The 16164-nt window shown below is 38.0% G+C and overlaps 2 protein-coding genes across 3 annotated transcripts; one reads left to right on the top strand and one right to left on the bottom strand.

The window, feature by feature from the left end:
- Positions 1 to 76: 76 nt before the first annotated feature.
- Positions 77 to 1803, bottom strand: mxtx2 (mix-type homeobox gene 2). Its single transcript, XM_026915779.3, has 3 exons — positions 1613 to 1803; positions 1325 to 1497; positions 77 to 1198 (listed from the first exon to the last, which is right to left on the bottom strand). The coding sequence occupies exons 1-3, from the start codon at positions 1632 to 1634 to the stop codon at positions 476 to 478; spliced, it is 918 nt and encodes a 305-aa protein (XP_026771580.1). The 5' UTR covers positions 1635 to 1803; the 3' UTR covers positions 77 to 475.
- Positions 1804 to 6022: 4219 nt separating this feature from the next.
- On the top strand, positions 6023 to 16110 carry si:ch211-214e3.5 (zinc finger protein 518A). 2 transcript variants are annotated; one of them, XM_026915439.3, is made up of 2 exons: positions 6023 to 6673; positions 9779 to 16110. In XM_026915439.3, exon 2 carries the CDS (start codon positions 9794 to 9796, stop codon positions 14216 to 14218), a length of 4425 nt encoding a protein of 1474 aa, XP_026771240.3. In that variant the 5' UTR covers positions 6023 to 6673; positions 9779 to 9793; the 3' UTR covers positions 14219 to 16110. The 2 variants fall into 2 exon arrangements, with proteins under 2 accessions (XP_026771240.3, XP_034165323.2); XM_034309432.2 differs by lacking the exon at positions 6023 to 6673 and adding an exon at positions 6683 to 7298.
- The last annotated feature ends 54 nt before the right edge of the window (positions 16111 to 16164 follow it).

The following is a 16164-nucleotide window of genomic DNA, read 5'->3' as shown; positions in this document are numbered from 1 at the left end:
TAATATTATTATTAAAACAAAATAATATACAATAGTATACAAAATAATGTGCTTGCAAATTAAAAATAACCTGAAATTCATTTGCTTAACATTTTATTTGCAATAAATTATTGTACAAAATAAGTGAATATTTACATTTTTCCTGATCCTGTACTTCTACAATACATGATGAAATAAATACGTTATTATGTAAAAATTGACCAAAGGTCTTAAATAATGTTACAATAATCAGTAAAATCTCGCAGCATGAGTCCTGTGGCTTCTCTTTGGAAGAGATTTAGATTAAATTAATAAATAAAGCACCTTTAAATAACCACAATATCATGAGGTAAAAAAAATGATAAGGTGAGATAAAATTGAGATAACGTTAAAGTGAGAAATTCACACAAATTAGCTAAAGTCCTTCCTCACATTTGAAATCAGTCATTTGACTTCATGAGAAATATAATCTTTTTTTTTTCTTTTGTGAACAGTCCTATTGAAGCTCCATCTGTCCATTAATCTTCCACCAGCCTGGTTCCATCTCTCCAAGAACTTCCTCTAGACACTGAGAAGACAGATTGGGCAGCGGGGCCAGAGGCTGCTCCTGAGCAGATTCATCCCACAGACCACTTCCACCCTGAGAATATGGCATAGGAGAGGTGTTCTCCAGTCCCATGTCCCAAAACGCAGAATCTGCAGAGTCAGGGGAGGTGGACTTCAAACTGTTGAGAAATCCAGACCTCGCACTGCCATGAGGATAAGGAGGTGGAGGATAGAGAAAGACCTGGCTTTCATCTTTGCTGTTGTTTCCAGTGCCCTGCATTGGTGGACTCCACAGACACTCTGGTGAGGTCTGTGCTCTCATGGAGCCCCAGCCAACTGGAGTAACTTCCAAGTCAGAGTGAAAGGAGGAAGGACTCAAGCTAGTGCCCATCAGCCTGTCTTGGCGTGGCCTGATGGATGGAGTGCTGCAGTGAGCTCCACTCGGTGGAAGGCCAAAACTTTGTGGAGACAAGTCAGTAAAGAAGCAGTCCTGCTCACTGTCGTCTCTCAGCTGAGGTTGAGTGACGTTAAATGCTGGTTGTCTACTCTCTCTCACACCAACCATGTGAGGTGGCAGGAAAGGGCTGGACAGCGAAGTAGTAGCTTCTGGTTGAGGTGAGGTCCGAGTGGATCTGTTCTTTAGGGTTCTTGCCCTCTTGTTCTGGAACCATACCTGTTTACATCAAAAGATATGCAAGTTTGATTAAGTAATACACAACAACTACAAAACACACAGCTTTTCTGTTATGATAAATAGCTAATATATGTGAAGGCATGAGCATTTTGTTTAGGCATCTACCTGAATTCGTGACTCTGGGAGGCCTGTGGCTTGAGACAGACTTTCTCTGACACTAATGCCAGGGTATGGGTCCACACTAAAAGCCATTCTGAGAAGCTCCAAGTGCTCTTTGGTGAAACTGGTCCTCTTCCTCCGGCCTGCAATCTTACTGGCCTGAGATGCTCCATCTTTACCTGAAGAAAAAAAAGTTAGTTATTTTACAGAATAAAAAAATATTCATGCAAAAAATATACAAAAGCTAACAACTAAAGAAATATATCAATATAAAACTTATCAGCTTGTCCTTACCAACAATGCTATCGGACCACATGGCAGTAAATTCTTCTTAAATAAAAGTAACTTTCCTCAGACCACAATGTAGGGCTAATAAAATTTAATTTTTTTAGCTAGCAGAGAAGATCAACTTCTTGCTGCTTGTGATTCTGACTCAGTACTGAGGCCTAGCAGTATTTATCCCAGAATTCCTTGGTCCAAAAGAAGGTGGAGTTACACAGTACTGAAGGTTAGAGCTCTGTGACATCCACTAATGAACATCAGCCATTTTCACCTGCCACACCCCCAATTCGCACCTCATTTGCATTCATACATAACAGCAGCAAACTTTTTTGTTGTTTCTAACAAACTCCATTCTTAGGATATTGCTTGAGGAATCAACATGTTAAGGCAAATACAAAATCAATTTGGACAATAATAAATTTCAACAAAAAGGCTTCCATGACATTTATATTTATATAGATAAATAAACTAACTATGAAACTGTTCATTAAATATTAATATAATTTTTTTAACTTGACAGTTTAAAAACCTTTAAAACAATTTTAAAAATACAGTTTAATATAAGCACAAACAGATTTTTTTCCACAACACTAATAATAATAATAATAATAATAACAATAATAATAATAATGATATCTCCACATTACATAAGCAAGGTTTTTAAGTATGAAGCCTGCTGAGTACTGTTTCTGGTGAAATCTTTTTATTTATTAATTTATTCTTGTGTTAAAAATGTTAAGTATTGTTTTGATTATAATCTTAAAAATAGCTATGATAACCTCATAGTCAGGGTGCATTGTCAACCTATGATAATTCAAGCTGTGTTAAAAAGTGTTACAGATATTACATTATAAATGTAAAATCTACAGTATCATTAAAATATGACAACTAATGATAAATATCCACAAGAAGAGCTGTGGCTTAAACAGAGGTGTCAGGACTGAGGTCCTCGACATCACCACAAGCTTGATTTATGCAAATAAACTTGATTAACCTGGTTTATTTAAGATGTATGGGTGATTGATATGCTGTCCTAATCAATTCAATGGCTGTTAATGGCCGTACATGATCAAAACATTACATTTCGAATGTGACAGGCCTGATATCTCATGATCCATATCAAACAGTAGCCCTGTGATTGGTCTTGTTTGGTGTGTTCACACCTTGTTAGGATAATCTGTTCTAGTGATGGATACATTCACTTTGGCCTGGCATGGAAGATTAATCATTTTGTCAAATTCAAAACAGTCATGCTGTGAGCATACAATTCCAAACCTCTAGGCCATGACCTACGGGGAACACACCTACTCTGCTGTCATCATGACAAGAGAATAACCACCTTAGGTACAATCTGCACTTTTCTCATAGCATTTCTGTGGAAATATATATTTTTTGTAATTTAGGTAGCCATTTATCCAATATAACGCACAGGTTGCATTATTGTTTAAATTAGAATTGTAACTTAGTATATGATAGAGTTAGTAAAACTGGCCAAAAACTTCAGAATTATGGCACCATACCTGTTACAAACATGATGAAAATTATTTGTAGCCTATATAGAAGTATTTAAATTTATAAAACAATTATGAAACATTTTAAAATGCATAAGTTCCCTATTCTTAATCTTGGCCAGTTTGTGTAAACTTTATTTTATTCCCTAATTATATGAGGAATTTGATTTTAGTACACAGAGTGCTAATCTAATAGCTAATTCTTCTATGTTCAGAAGGCATTCTATGGTGAATATTACATATGGTGTTGTATATTATAGCACAGGAGTGCACAGCTTCCTGAAGCCATATGGTCATTTAACTGCTTTAACACAGCCACTAAGCCTGATAATTAGCTGATGAGTTGAGTCAGGTATCTTAGTGCAGGGAAAACACCAAACATGTGCTGGACATTAGGATTGGAGTACAGCATCCCTGCTATACAAAACAAGACAATTTTTCGAAGTGTCAAAACTGGAAACAATTTTCTAACAATGACAGAAAAGGACAAAACACTTATCAAAATTAATCAAACAATTGAGGTTAGTCCTGTTTTAGAAGCTCCTTATATATGCAACTTTTAAAAGTTTTAAATGTTGAATATAATCTTTATGCAGCTTTTTAAATTATAATTAGCTAACCTCTAACATGGCTAACACATTGTAAAAGAAATTCATGAAATGAAATTTACCCAACAAAATCCTGATCTAGCCAACTACAGATTGGCCCTTCAAAGTAGGATTTAATTAGAAATTCGACCTAAGGTCAGGTTGCTGGGATAAAACCAGCTGCTGCTGTATGGAGCCTTCAGTTTTCTAATAGCCACATATTGATTTGAGTCTTACATTAAAAGGTCTGTCTTTCATTTTAAAGAAGGACGCCTAATAATAGTTAATCAAGGTAAAAGGTCAAGAAGTCATCATTTGACTAGAGGTAGGTCTGGGTATTTTAGACTCATGTATAAGCAACTATCAAGTGCAAATAAAGTAATTTCCAAGTCAATAAGCCAAAGTCAAGTTCTGAGTCTGTTGGGATTTAGGTCCTTCTCTAAAATATATTTTTTCAGCATTGTGATGTCATATATCTGTTCATATATATCAACCACATACAATTGCAAAAGTACAAATGCAATGCAAATTAATCACAGATGTGTTCTTTTTTCTTAGCATTGTGGCAGAAAAAATAAAGGAAAATACAATTTTTCTGAGACATATATCTCTGCATTACTGTGTAAGAAGACAAGTGCTAAAACACATTAAAACTTTATTAATCTATTAGAAGGTATGCTTTTAATAAGGTACACATTAATGACTACACAGATATGTCAATAATGTTAAATAGCACAGCCATGTTGAAAACTTTGATGCTGACAGGAATAATGTCAAAATATTACTTGATATATAGAAATGGGAGAAAATATATAGTAAAAAAAATGGCCAATAAACAGGCTACAACAGGCTACGGTATTTCAAACGATTGAAATACCATGAACGAGAGGGTTCTTTATATCTCTGTACTCACTGATAATGTCTCAATTATTGACAGATAATATTCATGGAAATAGACACACGAAACTGCTTAACACGTTTGAATCCTTCCTACATGTGTATGAGGGTTAGCTCCTCAGGGAGATCTTGTCTGTGAGTGTGTGTGTGTGCATGTGTGCGTGTGTGCGCGCCAGAGAAATGTACACATGACTCCAGTTAAGGCATCAGTAGGGCTGCATATCTGCGCAAATAATCCAAATCCACAGTGAATTCATTTCAATTACAGTAATGCTTTCTTAAATTATTAATCACTATATAAATGTTGATATGTTCTCCCTTAAGAATTTCTTGGCCAGATATTTACAAGTACATGTAAATGCAGTTTATACAGTTAATAATGTATATCCTTCTGATGTACACAAATCAAGTAGCTAATCCTGAGACACAGTTGCATTATATTAAACACCAAGCTAAACTTTGTGACACAGTGAGTTTTCATAACCTCCATACATGACCAAGATAATAATCACACTACCAATTACATAAGATGAAATGTGTCTCCAACATTTGAGTGCTGATGTGCTGAAGTACAAGAGCTTCTTCTCATCATGGTGCACAAATCTGCCATGTGCCACTGTTACTGACACGTTATCCTTTAGCAATGGCTATATACTTTGTTCTGTAAAGAAAAAACACAGAGGGACATGCTGTTATAGGAAAATAATCCATGTATGATGTGGCCCGATGCAAAGCCAAAGTGGATTATTTTAACATAACAGTACTTCCCATTGTTTTATTCCTTAAAGAACAAACTGTATAACCATTGCCACCTTAATTGTCTTAACACAGTAATTTGCCAACTATCACAATTTTAAATTATTAATGAATGACAAGTTGTCCTTTTCACTATTTATAGTTAAATTTAATCTTCATTTATAAGACAAGTTAGTTCCTGTTATCACTTATGTTATAGCAGCTATAAAGAGTCTTTCCCTCACCAGCCTCATCCCCCCCCCCCCCCCCCCCTTTTTTTTTTAATAACTCTGATTGTCATGTTACTGAGAAAATGGAAAGCGGAAAGTTCTCTGTCCTGAAGACCACCAGCCTCGCTTTTCCCCGTGGTGGGAAACTTATGGACCATTACAAGGTGCTCACACTGGAGACTCCTTAGATAAATGTTAGATAAATGTCCCTATACAGAAAGCCTCACCATATCAATGATTAAACTTTTTTCTTAGTTAAATAACATGTTTTAATCCATTTATTATTAGACTTAAATTATATGGAACATCTGCTCTACAGTCCCTGAGAATGAGCTGTTATTAGAAAAACGATTAAAGTATTGGCGCTAGCGCATTAGTATGAATCTATCATTTGAATTACAGCTTTTGTTGTCTGAGCTGCTGTTATAGAAAATTAATCAGCACCTTGTGACCAATCAAATTTGAGAAATCAGTAGCTCGGTAAAAGTGATAAAAACGATTAAAGAAAACTGCTTTTAAGAGAATGTAACCCGATTTTTGGTTATGAGTAAAATGACATGTCTCAAAGTAATCATGGGCTATGTATATGTCTTTTAAAGACACACTAATGCATCTGAGTTGAGTATGAACCTTTACAGGTTGTGATTGATAAATGTTACTGCATGCTGGATAAACTACATGAGCATTATGTGATCAACATTAAAAGAAAATGGCGGGCTAGGAGCAGACATGGCGTCTCTTTCCCTGAGGTCTACCAACGTGAGAAAGCTCTTCAGTACATGAGGGCTGGCTTATACTGTTGTTATAAACACCACTGCACCAACATGGACGCATTTAGTCTTGAAACTGTATATATTCTGTTTAGAACCTCGGTTAGTTTCAGTAACAAGATAAATTACATTTTAAAGTTTCTTTCCGGGACATGAGCGAACAATGAGCTAGTGGTTTAAAAAGGACAAGCTAATGAGACTTTCAGGTAGTGAGCTATATTCCTTCGCTCTGAGTTCCTGCTTCACTACTCACACACACAGCAGCGTGAGGCAGCCGAGTGTTACCCGGATGGAACTGTCATGGCCGCCGTCTCTGACCTGCCAGCCTAAAGAGAAAAGAAAGGTAAATTGATCTAAATCAAGTCTATCTGGAGCGCTTATTGGAAGTAATTAGTTTTAACATTCCCCAGAGGTTGTGTGGACAACTTATTAATAAGATCTATTCTTTTGAGAACTTCCGTATGATTCTAATCGTCTGATGTGTTGCGTGGGTGGGGGCGACGTGCTTTATTTTTGTGTTGATTTAGCAGAATTAATAGGTTGTGTACAATCACTTTAGGTATGTGTGCAATGAAAATGTGCGAAATGCGTGCGGTGCGTTAGAGACACCACTGCGTGAATGTGAAGCGCAGTCGGTAGATTGGCATGGCATGGCATGGCACTTCCTCTGTGTTTTGTGCGTGTTCGCGTTGCTCAAAGTTGGTGATTGCCAAGTCAATTGAAATAGCTTAGCTCATACTTTATGGAAGACACAAGGCTTACAGGCGTGAGTCATTCTCCCAAATCCGACACCGTTAGGAAAACGGAGTGATCATAAAGAGCATCCTGTCAACTATGGACGAAACGTCGCTAAAACTTGATTTCCAGGGAAATGCTTTGAACTAACATGGGATTAACTAGGTCACATCAGTGTGTGTGCATAAACTCTCACAGATAATGCATAGCTGAAATGGACTTCCAGATAACATGTAAGTGCATCTGGAGAACAGGCATGCAGAAAGTTTCCACATGCACATTCTCAGTTTTATTTGTGCAGCACTTTTCCAATAGATATTGCCACAAAGCAGCTTTACAGGATTCCTGGTATAGATTTAGATCCCTAATGAGCAAACCAGAGGCGACGGTGGCAAAGAAAATCTCCCAGAGCGGGACATGAGAGGACACGAGGAATAAACTGGTGTACTGCCTGACATCCACTACTGCAGAGTGTATTCTCTTGCACTGATGTTTTGCATTACCTTTAGTGTTACGTTTGCACTGTTCGTTCTCATACATGCTACTGTTTTGGTTTTAATGTTTGGTTGCACTGAAAAGAATAGTGAGAACTTTTTTTTTATTTGTTACACTGTAAGGTATGATGACGAATGTTGAATTGAATGTAATTGAATTGGATTGAATTGAAAACCTTGAGAGGAACCAGACTCGGAAAAGAGCCCATCCTCTGCTTTGTGATGTTGAATAATGGAATTATAAATCATTACGCTTCTACAATTGTATACTATAAAGTATACTAAACGGCACTAAGTATGTTGAAAGGGTATTCAGTCTGAGCAGCATAGTCTTTATGATTACAGCAGCAGTTTTTAGGAACACGTCTAGAGTATCCAGGTGGGATTTACTCCTGAAGAAAGAATGAAACATAAATATATTTATTGTATGTAATAATATATTTAATATTACATTTATTGGTGATGTCTCAGTTGCATGACTAGGACACTTTGTTATTGGTATTATTTTTAAATTTGGGTCAGTCAGTAACCAGGAGTTAACTGTGCTTATAACCAACTGACAGGAGATACATGATTGAGGGTTTACATTAAAAGAATGAAATCATATAATGTTTCTCAACATTGTGGCAGTCAATAACCTAGTTTAAAAAGTAGCAATGCTACTACCTGGCTATAGTGGAACGTGAATTTTAACTAATATAGCTTTGTTGTAGTGACACTACTACCAGGAATCTGATTATTGACTAACTCATAGAACCAGAGTTTTTCCTCTTTATCAGATTACTTAGGTGCATGTAAGCAGTCTTATTGACTTGTTGCTGAAAGCAGATTTTTTTTTTTGTCAAAGTATTTTGTAGATGTAAACACGGTAAGCTGTAAAACTCAGAAAAAGACATTAGCTAGCCACGTTAGCATGTGTTCATTAAATCAAACAAACAAAATACTACCCTTTAATAATGTGCTGAAATGGCAAAGTGAAGATTTGGTTCCAGATTTGGTTTTATGGATTTTAATTAAAACATGCAATTAGTTTAGAAAAGCTGATCAGAGCCAACACTTGCACTGAATCATCAGTGGGTTGGTGACCAATGAGTTGTGCTGCTTATTTTTTGTCTGTTTTTTTATTCCCAGATCATATCTCAAGTTTTTAGGCATAACTGCTTATCACGTTGACTGTTCCTTCATTTCTTCCTTTCCATCTGGCTGGCTGAGATTTTCAAATGGTCATGTTGAATGTTTTTGGTTCTTTTTAAAGGCAGTGATATATAATGTCCCCACTGTGGTCTCTTGATTACAAGTTTGCTTAGCAATTTGATATTTTCATGTTTTTATTTTCTACAAAATATTTCAAATCAGATTCTAAAGGTTTTCAGCTGTCCTTTTTTGTTGTACATTTCAAGCCTTTAACAAACTTTTTTGACACATGCTATGAACATTCATAATAAGCTTTTGGTATTTTCTAATTGTAGTTGCCTTTCCACATGAAAACCGTCATTAATATTAGAAGCATTTAATTGATTGTATTTTAAGTAAAAATTATCTTAGCAAAAATCTTAGCAAAAATATTATTTTTACTCTGTTGAGTTCAAAGGCAACATGTCTTTGCCGTAGAAAGTTAAATGTCAGAAAACTGCTGAGTTTCTCCCAAACTAAAGTGGCTGTGTTCTGCTATTGGACATTTTTGACTACAACCTTGTGGAAGGAAGGTGGGAGAAATTTTTCATATTATGGTCAATATCACATATTTATTCACTGAACTTCAAGAACTTCTTTTTAACAATGGACACACCTACCCATCCTCTGCAGAAATCACACTTGTCCAAAATGTTGGAAGCTTGACAATATAAAATTTCAGCCTTACTTTTAAATTAAGTTTTGATATTGATAATGATACCAAATATTTTGCCACAATAGACATTTATAGACTGTATCAGCATGAGCGTGAGCAAACACTCTTTCTTGCTTGATATTTGCAGCACTTGTAAATATAAGTTGAATGCAACCACATACTGTACTGACAAATCAGACATTAGTGCTGACTGGAGTGGATTTTTAGAAAAATAAATTCATCCCAACCACAGTGATGTGCATTGGCACATATGATCCCACTAATATTAAAGGGGAAAATGTAACCGTCATCTCCTTACTGGGATATAATACAAGGGTTAAATTCAGATCTTGCAGCGATTTTCGTCTTATCATTTTGCTGTCTTTTGCAGGATCCATTATAAAACATGGAGGCTACTCCAGATGACCCACCAAAAAGCCATGACCAGAACGGGGATGTTGAGAAAGATGCTTCAGTCAATTCATTGCGCCCATCAAAAGAGCTTGCAAATCAGAGAGAAGACATTGCATATAATGACCTTTGTGTCCAAGATGAAACACAGTCTGGGGAGTCGGGTACAGATAACTCTCACACAGAGAGCAAGACCTCAGAGAAATCACCATGTAAATTCCAACAGGGTGCTATTTTCTCTGGAAAAATACTCAGTTTTTGCTGCTCTGAATGCAAAGGTGATACCACTTACAGCCCCAATGACTTGCTGAAACATTTTCAAGGGGCTCACAAAGGAACACTTCCAACATATCCTTGTGATCTTTGTACCTTTGTTACCAACGAGTTCTCATCTCTCCAGCGACATCGCATTGGACATCGAGACACTTTGGTCACTTGTGAGATCTGCAACGATGGAGTCCAATACTCTCTACTCTTGCTCACCAGGCATTTTATTATGTGCCATAGCTGTAATGGACTGTTTCGCTGTAAGAAATGCGATTTCTCGACCAGAGATGCAGGCACTTTTGTTCAGCACATTCATCATCACAACGAGGGCAGCCACAAATGTGTAAAGTGTCCATCCATGAGTCCCACACAAGGGAAGGGCCACTCTGGGAAAGTCCACTCTGGGACATTCCCTTTCACGTGTCAGTTGTGTGGTTATGGTGCTGCACGGAGGGAGTATCTAAGTAAGCATATGGCTGTGGCTCATGGAGATGAAATGGACAGAACAAACAGATGGAGGTCAATCGAGGACAATTCTAGAGTTAATTCTCCAGGACTAAAGCTGCTGCTGAAGAAGAGTCCTCCTGCTGGAGGATCCAGGGAACCACAGTGGATGTCAAAGCTGAATTCTTACCCTGGAGTAGGTCTGCTTGACCACAGTGGCAGATTGTTTAATCCTGAGAAAACATTGGAGGAAACACAACAATTTCTCGAAAGAGCTGTGGGTGTGAAGAAAGAGAGTAACAAGTGGAGTAAAGGTCCACTAAAGAGTGAGCCACAGTGTTCTTACCCAGTCACATCAACTACACCACAGCCAAAGATACAAGAAAATGAACTCAGTGCTGGATCTGGGATTCTAGATCCTGGCAACAGCAATGGGTTGACCGTTCTCATGGTCAAAAATAAAATCTCAATTCCCCCTAACTGTACCACAAAAGTAATGGGCTTTAAGATGGTAGATGGTAAAAAGCATTTAGTTTTAAAAGTCATACCAACAAAACAGGAACCTACTACCAAAAGTGACATGTCACCCACAAATATTGTTGAAGATGATGAAAAGACTAGTAGCTCCCCCTACTCCTCACTGTCTGAAAGATCAGGATCTCTTCTCAGTTTAGATTCCGGGACAAAGAAAGATGTATCTGCCTCAGTAAAAATAGAGACACGTGATGTAGAAAATCACAGTGGGGACCAGTCATCTTTGTTAGATGAGAATGAAGTAAATGTGGACCCAACTTCAGACCAGGCTGACGATGAAGTTCTTGACATATCTCGTACATCTGTTACCAAGGCTTCAGCCTCACATTGTGCTGACTTGTCCACAATAAACAAAGAGGCACATTTTTCTGAAAAACAGTGCAGTGGTTCAGATTCAGAAAAGAAGTCAATACGTCATGAACATGAGCATTGTCCACTTCACAGTGTCCAGTCCACGGCTGAGGAGTCCAAATCAACACATTCAACCAATAATTCAGCTGAGGTCTCGCACACAGACCAAACCAAAGTAAAAGCATCTCTGTTAAAAGCACTTGCTGAACACACCACAGATGTAGATTCATGTACTGATGATCTGTCATCATCAGAATCAGCTGCAGGTGAGCGCACTCTTCCTGAGATTTCAGTATCTGCCAGTGATGCCACACTGTCATCACTGGCTGATGAGGCCACTACCACTCCTGTCTCAGATGAGTCTCATAGTAATTTAGTGGTGAGTAAAAGTGTGGAATCCACTGAAGATCATGGTGCAGAGCAAAACTCACCTAAATTTCCATCCCCCACTTTAGCAACTGAAGAGAAAGAGACCTCTGTTGATGATGAAGGTGAGACTTCATTATCTGAGAATGCAGCAACTCCAACCCCCTTTCCTAATTTATTGAATGGTAAAACCTCTCAGCCTAGTTCAGTCACTGATTCAGATACAAGTCCACAGAATAAAACAAGTACTAATGATTCCCTTGATGCCAAAGATGGTGTCACAGAAGTTGACACTGCTTTGCAAAATTCCCCAAATCAGGAGGTTTTTAGTTTTCACAATTACTCTAAAGAGACTTTTGGCAGTTCCCCTGATTTTCTGGATGCTGATGAACATTCCCAAGAGGACTTGGAGGAAGATGAGTGTGAAGAAGATTTCGATGAACTCAAGTTAGCTTCAGATTGGAGTTTAACACTACCTGCCTCTCCACCCCTTGTGGATGAACAATCTGAAGAATATGTAGGAAGTGGGGAAGAAAGCAGTGCAGGTGTTAATGATATGGCTTCTGCCAGTGAGAATAACTCATTAGAACGAGTGTCAGATAGCGACATAGAGGTTGATGAGTGCGTAGCTACTGTTGATGATTTACCCATTTCGTTGATGCCGGAGACTGACAAGGGCGCATGTTTGTTAGAGTCAGAGAAAAAAGGAGCGGATTTTATGTCTTCTGTGGTTGAGGGTGGTCCTGCAACTTTGAGTAGTGCTGCTGTTTTGGGCAAGATACTTGAAGAGCATTCAGATGCTATCATCAGCCAGCAGCTTGAGAAAGAAAGGATGGTATCCTCAGCTCTGTTGCAGGATACGAACCGACCTACAAAAACAACACTTCGGATCCTGCAGATGCCTGAGGGAAAGAAGCAGATGTTCCTTCAGACTATGGAGACTCCATATGCTGTGCCTGTCCAGCTCACAAGTGGCCAAGGCTTCAAGCTTATTACAAAGTCCTGTGCTTCCAAAGTTAACGTGTCGTATGTTAAGCCAGGAATTGAAATGCCTAGCAAAGGTTCAGGGTTGTCTCTCACACTGAATGGAGGCAGAATTGGGATGTCAGCTCAAAGTGGAGAGGGCAAAGGTCATGCATCACTCTTGCAAACTGTGAGCAGCAATGGAGGCCGCTATTTTGTCAGTGCTTCTGCCCTGAAAGGGCCTCTTCTCTTATCAGGTACTGTTAAGTCGCCCTCAGAACAGACTATAAACGCGCAACCAATGTGTTATTTAGTTCAACGACCACTTCCTGTTTCACCAAGTACTGAGTTAACTGGTTCAACCTCAAAGACAGTCCTGACCACTCGCCCAGTATTGGCTATGCCTGTGAAATCAGCTGATAAAGCAGCTCCCTTGCAAACTGGACGACAAGCATACTTGGTTAGGTATATCTCACCCGCCAAGTCAGGGATACTGGTAAATAGTTCAAATGAGAAGGGAGCAAACCAGGGTAGCCAAGCAAATGAAGGAGGCAAAAGCAGGGTTTTCCTCAAAATAGTTAGAAGTCCTAATGGCACCAGGTTCCTCTCCACTACTCCATACACTTCAGCCAAAAAGCCACTTTATGTGGCCACAAATTCTCTGCAGTCACCTTACTTGCTTATGTCTTCAGATTGGTCAGCAGGACTGAAAACCTCCAATAGTGCTCATAGCCCCACTCATAAACTCATCTCAGCAAAGCCTAAAAACATTTTACCCCAATCAGACATTCACAGTCAGAACCGAGTTGATGATGGCTTAGTAGTGCAGAAATCATCATTTTTGCCCATGCATACCCGTCCACGGAGCCAACGGAAGAGAAGGAGAAGGATCTTGTTTGAGGAATCTTTTGAGACCTCTCCTAAAACTAGAAGAATGTCAAGCAAGGCCCTTGCTCAGAAAGAGGTCTCCTCATTGTGCGAGCCAGTGGCAAAAAATGTTGAGAGAACACTTAGACTTTCTCCCTTCAGCCCATTTCAACAGATCAAATGTCCTCGTCAAAACCAGCCAGTAGTGGTGCTAAACCACCCCGATGCTGATATTCCTGAGGTGACAAACATTATGAAGTCGGTTAACAGATACAAAGGTGAAGTTATCAAGGTGGCATTGTCCGAGAACACAGTCAGAGCCCTGTCTGAGTGGAGCTTCATTGGTGCAGATGGTACACTGTTAAACACTCCTGGTATCAGTGCAGGGTCAAGAGTCCGGCCATCAGGGAACAATGTTAGAGAGCGATTTATCTTAAGACTGAAGTTAAAAAAGACAAGAAGAAACAAATATGAGGTAGTAAGGTTGTCCTCCAGCACAGGTTCGGAGCAAATACCAGTGTTTAGTTGTTGGTTTTGTGGCCGAGTGTTTAACAATCAAGAAGAATGGATTGGCCATGGACAGCGGCATCTAATGGAGGCTACAAGAGACTGGAATAAGCTGTTCTAACGTAACCACATAGCTCCTGGATTGGCTCAAAAAACGTCCTCTAATGTAGAAATATTGTTCTTTTTTTGAAAAGGAAAAAAAAAATAGTACTGTTAGATATACTTAAGCTGTCTATTTTTTTCCATAGATATCCATTCAGAAGATTTTTAATGGATAGTGTAATAGAAGAAAGTTTGGTACCTGATACCAATTTGTATGTAAATATTTTTAACCCATGTACATTGAACTCTAGACCTTTGTGTATGTACATAATTGAACTGTGAAAACTGGACACACTGTATGTTTATACATGCAAGCAAAAAGATCACTGGTATGAAAGGAAGGTGCTGTCTGTAATAGACCTATTTCAATGCAGTCAGTTAACAGATTCTCAGGTAATTTCAGAATCCAGTTTATAAAGAGATCTTTTATGTTAGCTCAGAAACTTTCTGAAGATATTTTTCATTTATGGTGTGTTTTAAGTTGGCCGCATACATTAACCATTGGTAGAGGTCATAGAGCTTATTACTTTATTAATTATTTTTAATTCCTTCTTATAAACATGGCCCTTTTAAAACTGAATCATGTAAATGTTCATTTTGAACACTGGTCAGTTGATGTAGCTGTAGAAATATTTGTGCAGAAGTGAGCTAGAAGCAAACTTTTAGGTTCCTGTGGAAGCTGTATTTTTAAAAACAGTTATTTTCATACACTGTATATGTGTATCTATGTTGTCATGTTTGTTTTACTGGTGCTATCCCTTTTTTTTTAACACGTTAAAACTGACCCAGTGTCATTTTCGTAGCAATAATACATTTCACCATAGTTTTAACCATCTTCTGTACACCCTGCAGTCAGTAGAGTACCCATTTTAGTGTTTGATTTTTTTTTCTTTTGCTGTACTCTTTTTGAATGAAGATGAAAACCTGCAAAGCACAGTAATACTTTACCAACAAATGGAGCATGTTCAGATGCAAACCACCAAATGGCCAACCAAACACTAACTTAATTTTGCATTGGGTCTTGTTTTCTTATACGTGTGTGCCTCAGTCTGCCTCAAAGTTTTTACCAAGCGGTTGTTCTTGTTGATTGTGTTGAGTTTCTTGTATGTTTAAGAGGGTTAAGTGGCAATTACTTCAACACAAAAATCTTTTTTTTTAATGATTCAAATTTTAGGATTTTTATTGGCATACACAATACTGTTGAGCCAGTCTAAATGTTTGAACTATATTTGAATGGTTTAACTTACATGGCTTAGTATCAACATTACATAGAATTTGCTGGTCTATATTTGTTACTAATGACTTATGCAAATCTGAAATGTTCAAATGGTCACTTTCTGAACAAGTTCTGCTTTACCTCAGAGTTGGCAGCATTTACAATACCATGTAAATTAAAAGGCAGGAATTTGTGAAGTTATACCGTTTTACCATATCCTTTTATTTCAAAACAGCCTTTTGAACTTGCGCAGTTTGCAATGACTTTAAAATATGACAATCATTGTTACAAAGCAGTACCGAGTTTCCTGCTGCTTTGCATCCTGATTACTATGCCTTTGGTTTTTAAATGCATAGTTTGAAAATTTGCTCTTTTTAATGCTTTTCACTCACAGACCTCTACCCTTTACTTTACCTTTTACTATCCACTACATTATGCCATCCGCAAGCAGAAAGCATAACCCTCTCACATGCCAACATAACCGCAACCAAATACTTTTTTAATCATGAGGCAAAAAAAAGCTGTTTGGTGTTTAATGCTAACGTCAAACAGGTTGTTTGGGTTTACTGCGATGTGAAAAACAAATGTATTTTTTTATGCTAAGTGCCTAAAATGTGACGCACCAGGTCGACACTATATCGTACTGTATTCACCTCCCTACAGTTCCTCCTTGAATAAATGTAAATACTTTGAAAGTTCTTTGATGTGTGTTAATCTTCTTGTGGAGGTTGTCTAGTTCATTCTTTTCT

The sequence above is a fragment of the Pangasianodon hypophthalmus genome, chromosome 12 (assembly GCF_027358585.1).
Source record: "Pangasianodon hypophthalmus isolate fPanHyp1 chromosome 12, fPanHyp1.pri, whole genome shotgun sequence".
In the NCBI taxonomy this organism is placed as follows: domain Eukaryota; kingdom Metazoa; phylum Chordata; class Actinopteri; order Siluriformes; family Pangasiidae; genus Pangasianodon; species Pangasianodon hypophthalmus.
This window is presented reverse-complemented; position numbering and strand designations above follow the sequence as displayed.